The sequence below is a fragment of the Monodon monoceros genome, unplaced genomic scaffold (assembly GCF_005190385.1).
Source record: "Monodon monoceros isolate NGI ecotype Baffin Bay Population unplaced genomic scaffold, NGI_Narwhal_1 Super_Scaffold_21, whole genome shotgun sequence".
Classification (NCBI taxonomy): domain Eukaryota; kingdom Metazoa; phylum Chordata; class Mammalia; order Artiodactyla; family Monodontidae; genus Monodon; species Monodon monoceros.
The window spans coordinates 70,923,691-70,942,977 of NW_021703778.1; the positions used below are offsets into that span (position 1 = coordinate 70,923,691).

The 19,287-nt window shown below is 54.6% G+C and overlaps 1 protein-coding gene across 1 annotated transcript in view; it reads right to left on the minus strand.

Annotated features, from left to right (window-relative positions):
• Positions 1-750: 750 nt before the first annotated feature.
• The window catches only part of ITGA11 (integrin subunit alpha 11), a 127,737-nt gene continuing 109,200 nt past the window's right edge, over positions 751-19,287 (minus strand). Inside the window, exons 19-30 of the mRNA XM_029239741.1 lie at positions 17,895-17,980; positions 16,253-16,460; positions 13,836-13,934; positions 12,205-12,281; positions 10,369-10,458; positions 9,475-9,565; positions 8,082-8,195; positions 7,793-7,879; positions 6,384-6,494; positions 6,191-6,286; positions 2,788-2,901; positions 751-2,100 (exon numbers count right to left, since the gene is read on the minus strand). Coding sequence (XP_029095574.1) covers positions 2,029-2,100; positions 2,788-2,901; positions 6,191-6,286; positions 6,384-6,494; positions 7,793-7,879; positions 8,082-8,195; positions 9,475-9,565; positions 10,369-10,458; positions 12,205-12,281; positions 13,836-13,934; positions 16,253-16,460; positions 17,895-17,980 — 1,245 coding nt within the window. The 3' untranslated portion in view covers positions 751-2,028. The remainder of the gene's footprint in view (positions 2,101-2,787; positions 2,902-6,190; positions 6,287-6,383; positions 6,495-7,792; positions 7,880-8,081; positions 8,196-9,474; positions 9,566-10,368; positions 10,459-12,204; positions 12,282-13,835; positions 13,935-16,252; positions 16,461-17,894; positions 17,981-19,287) is intronic.

The window sequence follows — 19,287 nt, forward strand, 5'->3', positions numbered from 1 at the left end:
TTAAAATGTTACCTTCTGATTTTGGTTTCACCATTTGAGAAAAAATATTCCCATAAAGAGTGACGAGTGACTTCATGTCAATTCCTTCTAATCCTTCACGAAGCCCTTCTAAGGCTGGGCTAGAACGACAGTCTGGCTTGAGAGACAGCAGTCCTGGGATTAGTCTGGATTTTGCTGTGGAACCTGGGGCTCTCTTAACTTCTCTGGTTCTGAGCGTCCTCATCTATGGGGGAACAGGACCAAATAATTTCTAAGATTCTACTGGCTTCTTGAGATTCCAAAGGCATGAGAATAGAATGGAGACAACTAATTTTAAGAGTAGTCTGTGGGTAAAGGTGAAGAAACTAGAAGTCAGGGTCTGAAAGTCAGCACTGAGATGCCAGCCTAGAGAAATCTGGGAGGCCTTAGAGGAAAGAGCAGGAACGAAGGGGTAGAAGCTACAGTGACATGTGGGTTTCAACCATCTAAACTGGCCAAAGATGGAACAGGTGAGCTTGGGAGGGAGGGAAAGAGGGAGGGGGTGCTCCATCACTGGAGATGTCCATCCCAGACCAGGCAGCCACTGGGAGGGGATGTTGTGGGGAGCAAAGGGTGGACAAGTCCCTTCCAAACATCTAGAGACAATGGGAAAGAAGCAGGGAGTCCCTCATCCACCTCCTGTCCTCAAAGAGTATGGCTCACTAGGACATGCTCTGCCCACAAAAGGGATGGCAGCCTCTTAGTTGTTTTTAAACACTGTATTTTTAAAAATTTCTTTAAAATATTTACGACAGTAAAGGTCGTACTGTGTGACAGGGGACAGATGCCTTTGATGTATCCCCCCTTCATTCCTACCTCACAACAAAGTTAAGGTATAAATTACTCGGCTGGGCACCAGGCATGCCTCTTGTCCTCGGGGCGCTGTCATTGGTAGTACCACTTGTCCCATGGGCTGGCAGATCAGACATTTGCCACCAAGGTTGCACAGGCTCCGGGGGTTCCTGCACCAGCTTTATCCAGTGCATTCCAGGGAGGACCCCTCAGCACTGGTCCAGCCCTTCTCCCCCATGGGTGATCGGTGATGGGTGGTCGGAAGGGAGGGATGGGAGGCCGTGAGAGGCTGTGTGTGTGTGTCAGGAGGGGGTGATGCAGGGAGGGGAGGCCCCCCACCTCTACCCCTGCCCACGGCCTGCAGCCTTGCCATCGCATCGGGACAGGCTGCGGTGGAAGACGAAGTGGGACCGTGGAGCCTGGGGATTGTGTCATCCACACTTCCGCCAGGCTCCCAGGAACAAAAGCAGCAGGAGGGGTGGCAGCTGCAGGCCTGCAGCTGCTGGGAGCATGTTGGGAGGGGATGTGGACGGTGGTCAGTGTGAACGCACGGTGGGGATGCGGGAGAGCCCGCCCACCTCCGCATCTTGGTGGGTGCCCAGTCTCCTAGGTCCCAGCTGCCCGTCCATCACAGTCTCCGCGTCCCAGAGTCTGTCTTCATCCAGGCCAATAGCTGTCACCGCTGGGCCCCTCAGGCAGGGGGCGCTCCGGGGACCTATCTCCGGCCTGGGGAAGGGGTGGGGAGACTCGGGAGCCATGGACAGCGTTGGGGTGCGAGGACAGTGCAGAGTGCAGATCTGCTGTCCCCTTAGGTCCCACTGGAACTAGAGGCCTGGAGAGGGCAGAGTGGGTTTGCATTTGTAGTCTTCCCCTCTGGGTTTCTTCTGAGCATGGGGTGATGACGAATTTCTAGCACCTTAGTGATGGGGGCAGCAAATGCCCCCACAGAGCCTGGGGGCGGCTTTGGGGTGTACCTTGGGAGGGGTCCCTTTAAATCCCTAGGGATCTGTGTTGGAGGTGCCATGGCTCCCAGTAGGACAGTCCCTCTTAAAACTGACTTGAGTTCTTTTCAGAGGGAGCAGACTTGGTCTCTCAGGAGATGAGGTCAAGTGCAAAGCGAGCCGGCGTCCTCTCCACCCCAGCTCGGTGGGCCACGGGCCTGCACACTGCCTGGGCCCGTGTCCTGGCCCCCATCAACTCTCAGCCTCCCCCGGAGCCTCACTCCAGCACTTTGGGGGTGGGGTCCAGGCCGGGCTCCCTCCTGCGCTTGGCACTTTTAAAGAAGCCGAGCTGTGGGAAGGCAAAGGGAGAAATCTCAGGGGTGGGCAGGGTGGACAAGGCCTGTCTCCCCTTCCTGCTCTCCCTTCACTCACTCTCTTAAGGCTTCTTTCCTCAGAAGCCTTCCCTGAACGCCCCAGCTCATGCTGCATATCTCCCCTACCACCGCCAGGCTGCACAACGGGCCACTTAATTGGTGACAGGGAGGCTGGAACCAAGTGGATGGAGCCTGTGTCAAGAGGCAAGCAGTCATGCTCTTTGACGCTGCCCTAGTCAACACCCCTCTCTGGGCCTCCTTCACCTCATCTATAACAGGAAGAGGCTGAGACCAGGGGTTCTTAGCCTGAGGCTCAGAGATGGAGAAGGGCTTTTGGGGGACTTCTTAACAGTCTGACATGGTTGGAGAAATTTTGTGGCTGCGTGTGCTTGCTTTTTTTCTGACCAGAGGAAGCCTAGCTTTCATTAGGTTCTCAGAGGGACCCACAAAAGGGTAGGAGCTGTAGGCTGAGTACCCTTTGGTGGCCCTAGCCCATCTGCCTGCTGTGGTGAGGAGTCGGCAAGTTCTGGGGAGGAGGCTGGGTGGGCCCAGCTCCCACGCAGAGGAGAACGTGGGGACTGGCCACAGAGCTCAGAGGCGGAGGCCCCAGGCCCGGACAGCCAGGATGCTGCCCCCCACCTGCACCCTGCGGGGGCCCTCACCTTCCACAGTGCCAGGACCAGCAGCGCCAGCAGCAGGAGGCCCCCCAGGGAGCTGCCCACGATGATCCAGATGGGGATCTGTGAGTCCTCTTGCTTGGAGATCTCAAATGTGATCTGCAAGGTGAGGGGTGAGGCCAGGTCAACAGCGCTACTGTTCTGGGGCCCAGGTGGCAGCCTGGGGAGGGGCAGGAGGGTAGGAGACAGCGGGCACCTGGTGGGAGAGCTGCATCCCCTTCCTCAGGGAGATGCTGAAGGGATGGGTTGCACCAGCCTGCTGAGAGGCCTCAGAGCTCCCAGCCGTGGTGCAGCAGACATCTGACTTAAGTGACCAAGTGATCCCACCTCCTCTTTGAGACGCTTTCTGCCTTGGGCCTGGGGCCACTCCACTCTCCCTGCTTTCTCCTTCTACCACATGGGACACTCTTTCTTGCTCTCTTTGCTGCTTCCTAAATGTTGGTGTGTCCCACGGCTCTGGTGAGCTCAGGGCTGACTTATGGAGTAGGCACCATGGGCATGGCGCCCAGGGTCCATGGTGCTTTTAGGGGACCACAGAAATGTTCTAATTTCTTTTAAAGTTAGAATCAAAAAATATAATCTTGTCTGGATTATATTTGTCTTTATACAGACCAAGTCAGAAAATAATGCTTTTTTAAAAAATCTTGTTTATGGAGTAAGGTCCAAAAGTGCCCAGGGCCGTGAGAGCCCTAACGCAGCCCCGGGGAAGCTCACTCAGTCCTAGGGCCGTAACCACCTTTATGCCTGCTGATGCTTTCACATTGCTACCTTCTACCTGGACTCTCCACTGCATTCCAGACTCATACCCAACTGTCTACTCGGCCTGCCTGGCATCTTTAACAGGTCCCCAGGTAAACTCCTGATCTCACTCCTCACCCTCAAACCTGTTCCTTCAACATCTTTCCCCTCAAAGCAAATGGCAGCCTTGTCCTTCCTTGCTCCTGCTTCTTGTATTGGTCACTGACTCTCACTTTCACACCCACGTGGATTCCAGCAAAGTCTATCTGCTCTACCTTTGAAACACCCAGAATGTGGCCACTCCTGCCACCACCAAGGCTACCTCTTTGGACTGAGCACCCTCATCTCCCACCTGGAGACCGCAGCAGCCACCTAGCTGCCCCTCCTGCTTGTGTATCGCCCTCTACAGTCTGTTCTTGGAATAGTAGCCAGAGGCAGGGGATTTATTCTCTGCTCTGCTCTGTCCTCCAGGTTTTCCCATCTTCCTCAGAGTGAAAAACAAGAGTCCTTGTCCTGGCCTGCAAGGCCCTGCACCCTCCGGCCCTGCTTATCTCACCGGCCTCATCTCCTCCTCTGCTCCTTGCTCTCTCTACTCCAGCCCTCAGCCACCCGGCTGCCAACACGCCCAGCACACGCCTGCTGCTGGGGCTTTGCATCGCTGTTCCTTCTGCTGGTGGGGCTCCCCCAACCCCCTTCGCTGCATGACACCACTGTACTTCTTCTAGTCTCTGTCTGCTGTCCCCTTATGGGCTTTCCCCAGTCTCCCTGTATAAAATAGCACCCCTCGTCTCCACCCTTACGCACCTGCGTTTTTCTGGGCAGACCTTATCACCACTGACATTGTATGTATTTATGTTCGTTGACTCTTCCCCCCACCATCTAGAGTGTCGGCTCCAGGGAGAGCAGGAGCGTTATCTATTTTGCTCACTGCTCTATCCTCAGTGCCTGGAACAGTGCCTGGGACAGAGCAGGAGCTCAGTCAACGCGCTGAAAGCCTGAACGAACGCACCCACGACAGCACGGCGGAGCCCGGCCTGGCCAGTGACTCTCTATTCACCTTGAGGCAAGCCTGCTCCCCTTCCGCCTTACCTCACACAGCCTCCGTTTCCATATCTGAAAAATGGACGTGGGGACGCCCCTCACAGTGCTGTGAGGAGTAAGCAGGGTAACGCGGCAAGTGTCTGTTACGGTGCCCGGCACATAGGTAGGGCTCCACCAACAGCAGGTCCCTTCTATGCTCTTTCCATCCCTGAAGGCTGGGAGCTGGCTCTGCCTTCCCACACCAGCACCTCACACAGAGCCAAGGCAACAGGGACTTAAATTTTGGGTTGCTGGCTTTCTAAGAGGAGTGAGGCATCCAGAGCGTATAAGAGGGGTTTTTGGGGGTGGGAAGTGGGAGTGGAAGGAGAAATCACTTAAACTAGTAAATGACAAATGGACTAGTGCGGAGAAAGGGGTGGTCTGTGGGTGCGTGGGGTGTCTGTACCATGCCTCTTCTCGCGTGATTGCCTGGAAAATTCCCACATGTCTCTCAAGATTCAGGTCAAGTGGACTGTCTCCTCCAGAAAGCCTTCCCTGGACATGGCTTGCTCTGACCAACCCCCATGCCAGCACCTGTGCTCTCCCCCAGACTGCACCCACACTTCGCTGTCCTCGCCCCCTTGTCTGCCTAATTCATCTGGGGGGTGAGCCTGAGCCACAGGATGAACACCTGACAAATGCTGAAGAAGGAACAAACAAAACAGCTCCTCGGGCGGATCTGCTGAATGCTGCCTCGGGCTTCTGTGCCTGCTCCCCCTCCGCCTGGCACACCCACACGCTGTTTGGGATCGACGTTTGTGTTTTATGGAGGTCTGGCTTCCTGACCAGGCCCATTTTGCTCTCCAGTGTCTTCTGGGGTGGGGCTGGTGGGTGACTGCACATCTGGTACAGGACACTCACCCAGAGCCCAGGCCAGGGCTGGGGATGTGGCCAGTGGAGGGCAGCAGCGTCCCACACCTGAGACGCCCGGCTCCTTCCAGAGGACCCGCCTTTTTTTCAAGACCCAATTTCTCATTTTCCCAGAGAGCACCACAGGGAGCCTCACCCCTTTCCTAGACCCTGATTCAAGCCAGTCTGAGCTGAGACAGTCCAGTTTTACTCAATTCAAAAAGAGTTCCAGTTCAGAGATAGCTCGAGTCCCTCGGTCTTCACAACTTCAGTTCGCAGCAGACTTCATTCATTAGATTTGAGGCACGGATGCATGGGGAGGGGAGGGTTGGCTGGCCGTTCTAGGCTGCCAGCCTGCCAAGACCCAGCCTCGCCGCCCTGAGGCAGGTGGGCAGGCAGGCAGGCCTGGGTTGTACTTCCGCTTCCTCTAGTGCAAAACACGCAGGTGTCCCTCCTTCTTCGCCTCCGGGGGCTGTTGAGGTGCAGCGCTTGGTGCCCCCGAGGGACAGCACCAATGCCTATTTCTGGCCCTGTTCTCCCCAGTTTTGCCCCTAACAGCCTGTTTGTCTCGATTTTCCCTCGCCTCTGATGCTGCACTTACTGCTGGCAGGCCTGTCCATCTCTCTCCTGCAGGGGGCGTAGGAAAACTCTCGGCGAAGGGGCTACCCTTCCCCAAGCTGGCCTGGCCCGGGCCCGGGTCTGCAGGGTTCCCAGTGCTCACCTGGCGGCTGGGATCCTCCTCGCGGAAGATGAAAGGGCTGTGGAACTGCCTCTGCAAGGCTGCATGGACCGTGATTCTCATCAACTTGTACTTGAGCTGTGTAACCAGAGGCCTTGTCAGGTTCTGGCCCCTCTCCCAGGGGAGACTCCCCAGCACCTGCCTCCTCCAGCCTGGCCCCCGGGGCTCTACTTACTGCTTTTAGGGACCTCAACCACAGGTTCCCCAGCAGATGGAAACTGATTTCCTGGTTGGGGGCCAGCCTCACATTGCAGTTGATGGAAACTACATCAGCGTTGCTGTGATTCTGAAAGAGAAGGTGGGTCTCAGGGTGAGCAGGGGCTTGGCCACCAGAGAGATGGCTCAGCTGCCCAGCTTGACCAAGTGGGGTTTTGTTCCTGAGGTAGGAGGGGCAGAGGACAAGGAAGAAGGAAGGGGATGGGGGTGGAGGACAAGGTAAGGACGGTATATCTGATGCTCCACTTGAAGTTGTGCATAACTGGGTGTATTTCAGGAACAGAACTTTGGGTCAACGTTAGGGTGCCTATAAATGTCACCACCATACAAACGCATTAAAGGGAAAATGATAGTATTACTGCAACAGATGCAGAAAAAAGCCTTTTATGAAATCCAACTTCTGTTTATGATAAAAACTCCCAGGGAATGTCCTGAATCTGAATAAGGGTGCTTATTTTAAAAAGCCTCACATTTAATAATGAAAAATTAAAAATAATCCCTTTAAACGCAGGATCAAGACAAGACGGTCATCATTTCTGTTTACCATTGCCCTTATAGCCAGAGCAATAAGACAAGAAAAACAATTTAAAAGGATTGAGTGGTAAAACTAAAACTATCATTACTTGCAGATACCACCGTCCTAATAGAAAACCCAAACAAATCATCAGATAATTAAGATTTATCAGGTTAAACTTACTTGTGTTGCTCCCTCGCAGCCACCTCACCCCACCCAAGTTCAAGTCTTCAGTAAAGTGCACTACACTCCAAAGATGCTTTGTGTGAGGCATTTGAAAATGAACAAAATGAAAATAGCTAAGATTTTTATTTGGGTAAGGAATAGTGAAGGCATGCTCAGAAACTGGTATGTGGGGACAGAGGCAGCCCTGGGAACAGAAACCTGGACACTAGCAGATGTCTTGGGGAGGGCCTCAGGAGTGGGAGCTGGGCTGCCTTCCATCCCTGGGGGCAGGGAGGCCCCAGGTGATGTGGTCAGTGTCTCCAGTACAAGCCCCGTGTGGTCTTGCTCCTTCCTCCTCCCTCTGCTTGTCCGTATCCTACCGGCCCTTTTAGGCACAGGGGCAAGTCCACGACCCCTGCTTCTCTACTCGAGGTTGTCTGCTCCACTGCCCCTCACTTGACACGTATCCCAGCCTCGCTACTTGGCTTCTTTACACTCAATTCCATGTGTCCTGTGAGATGGTGAGCTCACTAAGGGCAAGAAGTATCTTTTCCTTATTCTGTGTCCTTTCAGTTTGAGGTTGGGACATAGAGGTGCTCGACAAGCTCTTCTGGACAAACTACTGGACAAGGAGCTCAGGGAGCCCCCTCTCCTCGTCCCCCGGGGCTCTTGGTGCAGGGGACACTCACCAGCTGTGGGGCACGACTCAGGTCCTCCTCCGTCGGGGCGTGCCGGTACTCAGTGCTGTTCCCCCAGATGTTACAGGACGTGTTTGCCTGCACGAGGACACACGCAACCAGCCTCACCACCAGCACTGGCAGACTTGGCGTCCCGGACACGGTCCTCTCTCCTCCTCTGCCCAGAGAAGGCCCGGCTGGCCCTGGGCTCAGGAGAAGGAGCTGAGGTCTGGGGACTTGGGGGCACACCTAGGGATATGTTTGTCCCCTCCCCTGTGCTGGCCCCCCGGGGCATGGGTACCTGGTCAGCGAGGAAGCCCTTCAGCAGCAGCAGCCGGTTGCCACCCCTGGTTGCGATGGGAACAGTGAACTTCATCATCACCCCGTGGATGGGGAACAAGCCCAAATTTTGGATCTGTGGCCAGAGCGGGGGGAGGTGTCAGTACACCCAGCAGCAGTTGGGGGGTGGAGGACGAGGCTCACGGGGCGATCCCCCCAGTCAGGCCCCTTCAAGCCCCCTGGCTTTTTCACTGTAGATGCTCCAAAGCTCTTCCAGATCTCAGCGGGGGGGCTACAGGATGAAACTGCATGAAAGCTGAAAGGGATGGGCTCCTGGAGGCTGAGGATGGGTCACTCGGGGGCCACGAGGCTGACAGCAAGGGTTACTTCCCTTTTCACCCTCTCTTGGCTGTGGTGCTGGTGGCCTCCCTGGACAGAGGTCGGGGTGGAGGTGGTGACAGCAATTCCTTTATTGTGAGAAATAATCAGTAACTGATGCAGGATGTAAATAGTGAGTGTGTGTTGGTTCACATTCTAGCCGTGACACATTTGTTGTCAGAGCCACAGTGATCACAAACAGGGCTTTGGAATCAGAAAGCCTGAGCACATAACCTGGGGCTGCCGCCACAGATGAGCTGTGTGGCCTTGGGCAGGTTACTAAATCTCTCTTGGATGAGCCACTGAGGCATCTGCATGTTTCCAGCTGTCTACCTGCTCCCAATTCTCACTCAGCAGTTCAGGGCTGGGGAGATCTTGGGGCACACCGTGGCAGAGACTCTAAACTGCTTCCTAATTCTCCTTCTCCCTCCTTCCTTAGTGACAGAAAGCAAGACAAAAAGGCATATTTCCTAGCCTCCCGTACAGCTGAATCACACCGTTTTGGACAATGAGAAGTAACTGGAAGTGCAAGGAACTGCCAAGGAGGTTTATTAGTAGGCAGGGGTCTGGTCTGCTCTTCTCCCCTTCCTTCTTCCTGGAATGAGAACGTGATGGCTGGTGCTGCAGCCACCTTGGACTATGAGGTGAACTTGATAGGCTGATGACTGCATGTTGAGGATGGTGGAACAGACCCAATCCCGGATGACTCTGTAAAGCTGCCAACTCTGGACTTCTTTTATGGGAGGGAATAAACCCCAGGGCATTTAGACCACTGTTTTTTTTCATACTTTAAAAATTATAAGCAGCTACACCTAATCTTCACTGACATGTCCTCCCAGTTCAGCCCCATAATTTTCCAGATGAGGATTGAGAGCCCCAGAGAGGGGAAGGGACTTGCCTAAAGTCACACAGTGAATGGGTGGCAGGGTTGAAGCTGAACCCCAGGCGCTAGCAATGATTCCAGATTCCTCCCCTCCCAGATGGGGGATCCTCAGCTCCTGTCTTTCGCTGTCTGCTTGACTCCCTTCCAGACTAACCTTGAAAACACAGTTGAAGGGAGGCCCAATGCCATGGTATCTCTCCAGCGAGCTGTTGGGCTTGACCTCGTAGTGGCTCAGGCTGCTGCTCCTGCAGGGACAGAGGACAGGGTCGCCATGAGCTCAGTCAGTGTAGGCTAGATGGATAAACGAATGGAAGAGGGTGTGGGCATGCACCCGCCTCCCCCTAGACCACAGCAAATACGTTTCTTCTTGTGTCCATTGGGAGTGCTGTGTTGGGAAGGATTCTGAGGCTCAGCAGGAATAAACTCTGAGATCAATTAGCAATGTCTGCCTCGTGTGTGGGATGGCCATGAACCAGAAGAGCAAGTTATTTGCCACCCCTGCCCTTGCCTCCTGCCCAGGGGCATGGCCTCTTTTGATCATGAACTTGCCCACTGTGCAGCGTTCCAGCCTCTAGTGGTGGCCGTGGGAGGGCCTGAACTTTCTGTCTGTTTGTGGTTACCTTCTGACTTCTCTGCCCTCCTGGGAGCTCTCAGGGGGCACACTGGGGACCACTGGCAGACTGAGGTGGGTGGGCGGTGGGAGCAGTCTGCCCTGCAGGGAGAAGCATTTTCTCACTGATGCTATTTAGAATTGCTAGTGCAAAGTGGTAATGAAATGCAGATGGACTTTTTAGCAGGTTTGACTATTTTAAAATTCTCTGCAGACCATTCCTCCGCTTATAGCCTGCACCTGGGGTGGATACTGCCTGCTGCTCCAGCCCTCCCCCTCCCCCACTGCGGGGAGCTCCCTGGGGACCAGGTCTTTATCTCTTCTTCCTCCATGTTGATGCCACCTCCCCTCCATGGACAAGGCGGGTGCACTCTCAAGGGGCATACCCGGCTGCTTCCCATAGTCCCTCAGCACGAGGGCCCTGGGGCCGCGGCCCACCTGGTGAAGAGCACGTCAGCCTCATACTTGAGGTGCAAGCGTAGGAGGGCCGTGTTGTCTTCCTTGGTGCTCTCTTCTTCGTCACTGTCACTGCAAGGAGAGCCGGCAGCGCCTGTGGTCAGGAAGGGACAGCCCTCCCTCCACCCAGCTCGGGGCAGCAGGGGGGTTCCAAGTCGGGCTGAGAAGGAGCATCCCCGTGCGTCTAGGTCTGCTGCACCAGAGCAGCCAGCCAGCAGGGTCATCAGAGGTGTCTCCTGGGAGGGGAAGGGCCGGGGAGGCAGGGGACCTGGAGACCTCAGCTTTCCCTGCCCTCTTTCTGGGTGCAGCACATCTGGGCTGGAGGCTGGGAGGACGGCGCCAGCTTGGTCACAGCGGCCTGTGTGCCCTCCTCATCTGTCAGATGGGCAAATCCTATGCTACCTACCCCCCGCCCCCCGCCCCGGGAGATGATGCCTCCAGGGCAAGGGTCTGCCCAAGAGCGGGGAAGAGCATGAGGAATTCACAGCAGAGCGTTTACTGACCCTTGAGCCGACCCCCCGTGAGCTGACTAGGGGTGCGCCAGCTCCCATGGGGGCTATGCTGCCTTGAAAAGGCTGGAGAGTGAAATTCAGAGGCATTAGAGGAAGTTTTGTTGAATATGCTTCCCTTCACTTCTGAGCACCGTGAACTACCGGAGCAGATCATTTAGACATAAAAAAGGTATGATTTCTGCTCATTACATACACTGTTTGATTTCCTTTGGAAACCTTACCCCAGATAGGTGCTTAGTTAGAAAAGGGAGATCTGACACACACAGATGCCCAGTGTCCCCTGCCTATATATGCCTAACTCACAATCACGCGCCAACACCCACACTGCCAAGGACACTGCAGGCAAGGGCGTTCATTGCCCTGTGAGAACAAACTGCTTTCTAAGAGGGAGGCCTTAAGATATCAACACATCTTACAAACTTCTCCTCATGTCAAGTGAGAATTCCACCAGAGTGCACAGTTTGGCTAACTATACCTGGATACACGCACATGCTGCTGTGTTGATCCCCAGAACTCCTGTGACTGCTGACTGGTTTGCGCATGTGTGTGTGTGTTGGAATGTTGGTGCTCGGTTTGCCTGCAGTGTTTCTTTCTCAGTGTGGAGAAGTTCTCAGGAGGGTTTATAAGGCTCCAGAGCAGCCAGAGTTCCTCCTCACCTCCGTGTGTTTATTACTGACATGGGCGATTCACGGTGTCAACCTACAGCAAGCTGCCTCAGGGAGGCCTGGGAGACAGACAGACAGACAGACCCACATAGAGTAATGAAAGGTCTTTTAAAATTGGAAGTTTCCAAGGGGGAGAGAAGTGACCAGGACATAAAGAGCATTGGATAAGGAGTAGAAAAACTAGTTAGCTCCCAACTGTACTATTTACATGCTGTGTGTTGTTGGGAAATTCACTCAACCTCTCTGAGCTTTCCTTTTCTTACCTGTAACTTGGGAGGTGGGGTGGGGTGGGGAATAAGCCCTGCTTTGCCTGTCTTAAGGCGCTGCTGTGAGGACTGACTGAGATATTACGTGCATAGTACTTTATAACTGTAGGGCTTTTAAATAATTGCTATATAAAATGCTGTAGAAAGCTGAGGGTATTATTATTTATATCCAAGCTGCCCAGGAACGAAGAATGGCAGCAGCACAGCAGGCAGCAGGTTGGCCCGCACTTGGGGACTGACCCAGGGCCCTCCCAGGCAGGGCAGCGATGGACAAGGCTTGGCGGGGGATTTGGTGTGGGGAGGGGCAGTTCCCAGCAGCAGAACAGGGCCCAGGAGTAGCGAGCAGGGAGGGAGAAGGAGCGGACAAGCCCTGACCTGCCCGCTGTGAGCTGGATCTCCATGTGGTGCAGGAAGACCGATTTGCTGAACTCGAAATCGAGACGGAAAGCCACCTACAAGGAAGAAGTTGCTGGAGCCGGACTGGCTGGGAACTGCCTGTCTGAGCACTGCCCACACCAGCCCTGGCCCGCCCCTCCCAACCCCTGCCCTTTTGGTGGGCCCTGCTGGCAGGGAGTGGGCTGGGGGAGGGAGGACCAGGTGCTGGAGTAATGTAAGCTGAGCTCAGGGGCCACGGCGGGGAAGCAGCCGAGGTCAACAGCTCCCCTGCTGGGGCTTCTTGGCTGTGAGGCCAGCCCTCCGCCCTCTCCCTTTTTGTTTTTAACTACAGGCAACCAGAAGACTGCAAATCCAACTTCAGACTCTTTCTGCAGGAAGTTCTGGGGGGCACTTGATGGTGGGAAGGGGAGATGGACATCAACATGCATCGCAGGAAGTGGGGGCCAGAATCTAGTGATAAGACCCCCTCATGCACCCCCCGTTCTTGCGTGTGAACAGGTGTGAGGCTGAGAAGGGTGAAGGCTGTCCCAGGCTACCCAGAGGCTAGTCACACACCTGTCTCCTTGTCCAGCGGCCCTCCCACCGCTCTGACTGCCCAGGTCCTGGTGCTTCCCTTGGCCTTCACCCAGGAGTAGGGCCTGGGTCCCCTGATTGTGCCCTTTGACATCTGACCCTCTTTGCTACCTTCTGCCCCACCTGGTGGCGCTACTGGGGCTTTGCACAGACCTCTCGTGCTCTTCCCAGGTCTGACCCTCACAGGGTTTCCCAAGGAGACCTGGTGGCAGGGGTGGGGTGCGGGAATGGCTACTCCTTGAGCGCTGCAGGATCGGGTGGGGAAGCTTGGGCTGCGTGCTGCTCCCCCTGGGTCTTCACCCAAGAGCTCCTGGGTGCGTCAGCGCCTCACCTCAAAAACCACAATCTTGACTTTTGTCGCACTGGGGAGGTTCTTTTGCCAGGAGCCCTAATCTCCCTCCCCCTTCCCCCAGCCTTGCAGACCTTGCTCTTGGGAACACACTGCAGCTTTCTAGGTGGCCCCTACCTCAAGCTCCCCTCTGTCTGGTTCCCACTCTACAAGCAGCTCGGCCTCAGTCAGGTCTCCTCTTGCTCTAGAACCTTCAGGGCCTGCCTACTGCCTGGGGGTGATGGGCAAACATCCCCACGGTCTGGAGTCTACCTCTCCCATCCCTACACTCTTTTCACATGTACTTTTAAGCACATGGTAGGCGCTCAAGAAACGTTCATTTTTCTTCCCATCTCTCCCCAGGCACAGCACCATGACAGAGGCTGGACATTCTAAAAACGGGTTAGGATACAGGACAGTGGGGTAAATGGCCAAGAGGAGGTGGGAGAGCGGTGGGTGGGAGTGGTAGGATTCCCCCTGAGGTGAGGGTCCTCGTGCTCTCCTGGGGTGCGCTGTCAGCCCTGGGGATGGCTGGGTAATTGGTCACTTGAAGGCCATTTCATGGGAGAAAAAACCAACCTACTTAAAAGGCGTCCTCAGGCCTCTCCGTCCCTCCCCAGTCCTCTGCACTGTTCCCTTCCACTTCTCTTGCCTCCCCTGTGCCTCCCTGACCCGCCCCGTTCCCTCCCCACACCACCCCAGCGCCAACCTTGGCCTTGGCCCGGAAGAAGGGGTAGCTGACGTTGCAGACCTTCTTGTGGAGCCTCTTCTCCTCGTTCACACACTCGATGCTGCTGTCCGAGTCGTCCTGGGGCGATGGGGGCATCACGGGCACCAGTTAGGTGGGCCCCGAGACCCGGGTCGGGGGGCCACCCTTGCCCCCGGCCCCCCGACTGCCCAGGCTGAAGCTGCAGCACAGGCCGCAGATCCTGGGATCACGGGTGCGGCTTGGCTCTGGGTGCGGAAAGCGCAAAGCATGGTGGGAGCCCGGTGCGGGGGCGGAGGACTGGCTCAGCTGTGACGGGTCGTGGAGAGAGTGGGCAGGCGCTCACGTATATGATTTGTCATTCTCTCTGGATCAAGCCCAGAGGTGGGACTGATCATCCAGCTTACAGGTGGGGTCACTGAGCCCCAGAGACGGGAGGTAACTAGCGCAGACCACAAGCAAGTGGCTTCCTCCACTCGAGGTCCCTGCTGAGCTCCAGCTGTGAGCATCTCCCGGGCTGGGGATGGACGCTGGGGAGGTGAAGGAGCCAGGCTGCAGGCTAGCCCTACACACACCACCTGCCAAGTGTGTGTGCTCACGTGCCTGTGTGTGTACAGACATGGCCTTTCACAGAACACGTTTCCAAAGCCCTTCTGCGTCACAGAAACAAAATTCCATGATTCCTTCCCCCTAGGGTTATGAACAGGCATGAGATTGGTCTTGGAAAGTTCAGGGCCAGGGAAGCAGGAAGAGATGGATGCAGGTTTGGGGCTCAGTTTCCCCTAAATACCCTAAAGCCAAACAGACACAAAACCTCTGGGAGGAGAGGCCTTTGAAAGACCATCAGGTGGGCTGGTCGTCTTCACTCTGGGCCCTGGAACAGGACCTGGGCCTGACAGAGGGACTGACTTTGCACTGACAGCCCCTCCTTCAGGTCCTTTGCACTGAACTTGAAGTCTGTCTGAGGACACTGGGGGCCCACCGAGGGGAAAGGGAGGACACCGCAGGCAGCCCCCCTCTTTTCTCGGGGGCCTCACTCCACTCAGCTTCCCCTTCTGGCTATAAAACAGCTCGCGCGCGCGCGCGCGTGTGTGTGTGGCTGAGGAGGGGCCCGTCCTGCCTCTCTCCAGTCCAGTGAGGAAGGGGTGGTGGAGGTGAGGACAGAAGGGCACTGCTGGCTCTCCTATGCTGCACCCCAGGCTCCAGGTGGACACGGAGATCTGTGAGGACAGAGACTGTGTTTGAGGGGACCTGGGAGCCCCAGTACACACAAATGACAACGATGTCCTAGGATGATTCAACAGACATGTCTTGAGGGACTTCTCTGTGCCCAGCCCTGGGGACAGATGTGGCTGAGACAGGGCACTCACCCTCTGGGAGTTCAGGGTTATAACGGGGCAGCGCTCGCGCTCCACACTGATGATTTCCACAGAGCACACATAGGGCTGCGCCAGGGAGCTGTGAGGGCCGAGGGGCCCTGTGTGGCCTTTTGGAGCTTCAGGAAGCCACCCCAGAGAGCGTGGCATGGGGACCATGCTCTCTCGTGAAATGTGGGCTCCGGAGCCAGCTGCTGGGTGGGAATCCTGCTTTGCCACTTGCTGGCTGTGTGGTCCTGTTCAGGCCACTTAACCCCTCTCTGTGCCTCGGTTTCCTCCTCTGTAAAGGGGGATACGATGACCGCCACCACCTCCTGGAGTTGTTGTGAGGGTGAAATGTAAGCAGCCGTTGTAAGGGGTTACCACGAGGAAGCAGGAGCTTCTCAGGAAATGAGGGAGGGGGTCTCAGGCAGGGGTCTGTGGTCGGTAGGGCCTCGGTGTGAAAGGGCAGGTGCGCTGGGAAACAGTGGGGGCCAGTGGGACTACCGGTGTTGGGGTGAGGGCAGAAGTGGCAGGTGTGGCTGGGGAAGCAGGAAGGGCCTTGAGTGCAACCACAAGGAGTTCGGGATCTGTTGTGAAAGCAACTGGGAATGATGGGAGGTTTTAAAGTGGGGAGAAATCGGTTCTGATTCTTGTTAGAAGGACTGTTGTGGAAAAGCCTGGAGGATGAACTGTAGGCAGAGGGTGTGTATGCACTAGTGTGCACATGTGCGGGTGTGTGTATGTGTGTGTGTGTGCCCCTAACAAGGGCCAAGGGCGCAGGCTGAAGGATATTCCTCTCCATGGTCTGAAAGGCTCAGACCACCCTCTCCCCATGTTTCTCAGCCCGGACTGCACAGTGGCATCACCTGGGCAGCTTTAGAAGTGGACTGACCCAGGCCCCACCCAGACCACATCAATTAGAAAGTCCTGGAGAAGTCTGAACACAGGTATCTTTAAGCTCCCAGGTGATTCTAACGTGCAGCCAGGCCCCCTACCTGGACCCCTCCTTTCCCGCCTCAGCCCCTCCCCTGAGGCAGGCCAGGCAGGCCACCGAGGTCTTACCTTCTGGATCAAGCTGGCAAACTGCAGGTTTGCTGACTGTGAAATATTTAGGACTGTGCTGTAGGCGTTCTCGCCCTTGTTCTCCAGCAGGGCCTCCACTGCCACCCGCCGCCGTGTGCTCTCTATGATGAAAACCGTGGTGTCAAAGGACAGTGTGTACGCAGAGCAGTCCTGGGCAGGCTTCCTCAGCACCCTCTGGCAGTACTCCCTGTGGGAAAGAGACCAGCAGGAATCAGGCACATGGAATGGGGAATGCAGGGGTAGACCTCACTGGGCATGTATCACCTCTCCCATCAGCATGTTTTCCTTTTGGCTTTGGCTGCCAGGAAGCTCAGAGCTCAATATGGAGACAAGCCTGATTATTAGCCTAGATGGTTAGAATCTTTGCTTCTTCATCCTTCTACAAGGTTTGGATGTACTATTTCTATTTTTTATTTATTTTATTATTTATATTTTTATTGAAGTATAGTTGATTTACAATGTTGTGTTAGTTTCAGGTACAGCAAAGTGATTCAGACATATATATATATGTATATACACACACACACACACACACACACATACACACACATACACACACACATATATTCTCTCAGATTCTTTTCCCTTATAGGTTATTATAAGATATTGAATATAGTTCCCTGTGCTGTACAGTAGATCCTTGTTTTTTATCTATTTTTATATATAGTAGTGTTGTATTATTTCCATTTATTGTATATGTATCTTCTATCTAATCATTTCATAGTTGAATAAAAGCTGGGCATAAATTATTTTAAAATATATTACATAAATTTGAAATAGGATCAGTATTTTTCCTTGTCTGCCAGTTTCTTTTTTTTTTTATAAATTTATTTTATTTTAATTTATTTTTGGCCGCGTTGGGTCTTTGTTGCCGCACATGGGCTTTCTCTAGTTGCAGTGAGCGGGAACTACTCTTCGTTGTAGTGCATGGGCTTCTCATTGTGGTGGCTTCTCTTGTTGCGGAGCACGGGCCCTAGGCACGCGGGCTTCAGTAGTTGTGGCACGTGGGCTCTAGAGCGCAGGCTCAGTAGTTGTGGTGCATGGGCTTAGTTGCTTCACGGCATGTGGGACCTCCCCGGACCAGGGCTCGAACCCGTGTCCCCTGCATTGGCAGGTGGATTCTTAACCACTGCGCCACCAGGGAAGCCCTGCCAGTTTATTTCCTCCAGGGGATTGTGAGCACCCTGCTCATCCTCTGCTAATCTCCTTAGCACTGAGCCCAAGTGGTCAGTCCATGGACCTTAGAAGTCATCTAGTCTGGGGGTTAGACAATGAACACCAAGAACTCTAGGTCCTCAGTCTCCACCTTTTATCTGTTTTATAGTGCAGGCGCCAAAGAAAGGATTCCTTTTCTAAACAAAGTTTGAGGAGGTTGGATTAGACTAACAGTGTTCATTTTACAGAGGAGGTTATTGAGGCCCAGAGAGGGCAAGGTATTTGCCTGAGGTCACACAGGAGTTAGAGGCAGAGCCTGAGCTAGAACCATGCTCCAAGTTCAGTGTTTGGTCCTTGCTGCCTAGGAGAAGCAAGTGCAGGATTGTCATCCAGGGCTCTGGGAGCCTAGATCCACCAGCAGGGAAGGGAAAGGAGTCAGTGTGGGGGTGTGGAGGAGCCTACTCACAAGGCTGTGGGCAGGTCACTGCGGGCGTCCAGCAGGAGGTCAGGGACACAGTGCTCATCCTCATTGCAGCCATTCCAGAACGGTACCTGGGCCAGGGAGAGGAAGGTATGGGTGGCTGGATAGGGCATCCAGAGCTTCCAGCCCCCATCTTTGCTGTGGGCCATCCCTTATCTCCACAGCACAACAGCTCCTCTTTCTGCGGCACTAGACACAGGCTTTGTTTTTTCTGCCTTTTTCACAGCACCATGCTGCTTTTTCTCATGCTTTGGCATAGACAGTCCCTTCTTTAGAACATGGCTCAAAACTCAACTCCTCCCAGGTCCCTTTCAGTCCCTAGCTGAGCTGTTAGTGCAGAACACCCACTTACCCAGTGCCAGTCAACACTGATTGATCATTTATTGCGGGGAGCAAGCTCTCTGGTACTGGGTATATAGGATGAGGAAGACACAGCTTCTGTTCTCAGCTCATGGGGAAGATGAGTGTGTGAACAAATAATTATAGTGCGAAATGTGCAAAAAAAAAAAAAATCTATATGAGGAACAGAAGAGGCAGAGGGGAGGAAACAGTTATTTTGGCCCATAGATGAGAAGGCTTCAGAGAAATGACAGTAGGTCAGAGTTCCAAAGGATGACTGAGTTAGCTGGATGGACCAGAGGGAGAGGGAAGTCTGGGAGGAAGGGTGAGTCTGTGCAAAGGGCCTGAGGCATGAAGCAGCATGGCAAGCTTGGGGAATGATGGCTATTTAGTGTTGCTGTAGTAAGGGGTACAGGAGATGCAGAGATGGGCGGGGTCATGTCTTAACAGGGTCTTGGGGTCGTGTCCTCCCAGACCCACATATCGAAGGGTCCTTCTGGCTGCTGTGGGTGGATGGACTGGAAGGGTCAAGAGTAGAGGCAGAGAGACCACTGAGGCTGATGCAATGTTCATGCAAGAGATGACGACGGTGTTGGTGTGGTAGTGTGTGTGTGTGTGTGTGTGTGTGTGTAAACAGGTTAGGAACCCCAGAGGTGAGAGCAGCAGGACCTGGAGTTCATCAGGACTAAAAGGGAGGAAAGGGTCCTGGATGTTGGCCAAGTTTCCTTTTGAGTGTCTGGAAGGGTGGCCGCACCATTCATTTATAAATGGAGGGGTTCAGTGGAGGGGATCAGTTTGGGGCACACTGAGTTTGAAGTGCCTGTGGCCCATCCAGGGAGAAGGGCTCAGCAGGTAGGCGGGTGTTCAAGTCTGGAGCTGAGGATTGAAACTGTCCGCACCAGGAGCACAGCCTGAACCAGGGGAGGGGAGACAGGAGAGGCCAGGCGTACCTTATATTCACTAACTTCTCAGAGGGGAGCTCCCTGGCCCTCACTCAGATCCACGTGCTCTTATTTCAGACACATTTCTGTCAAGCCTG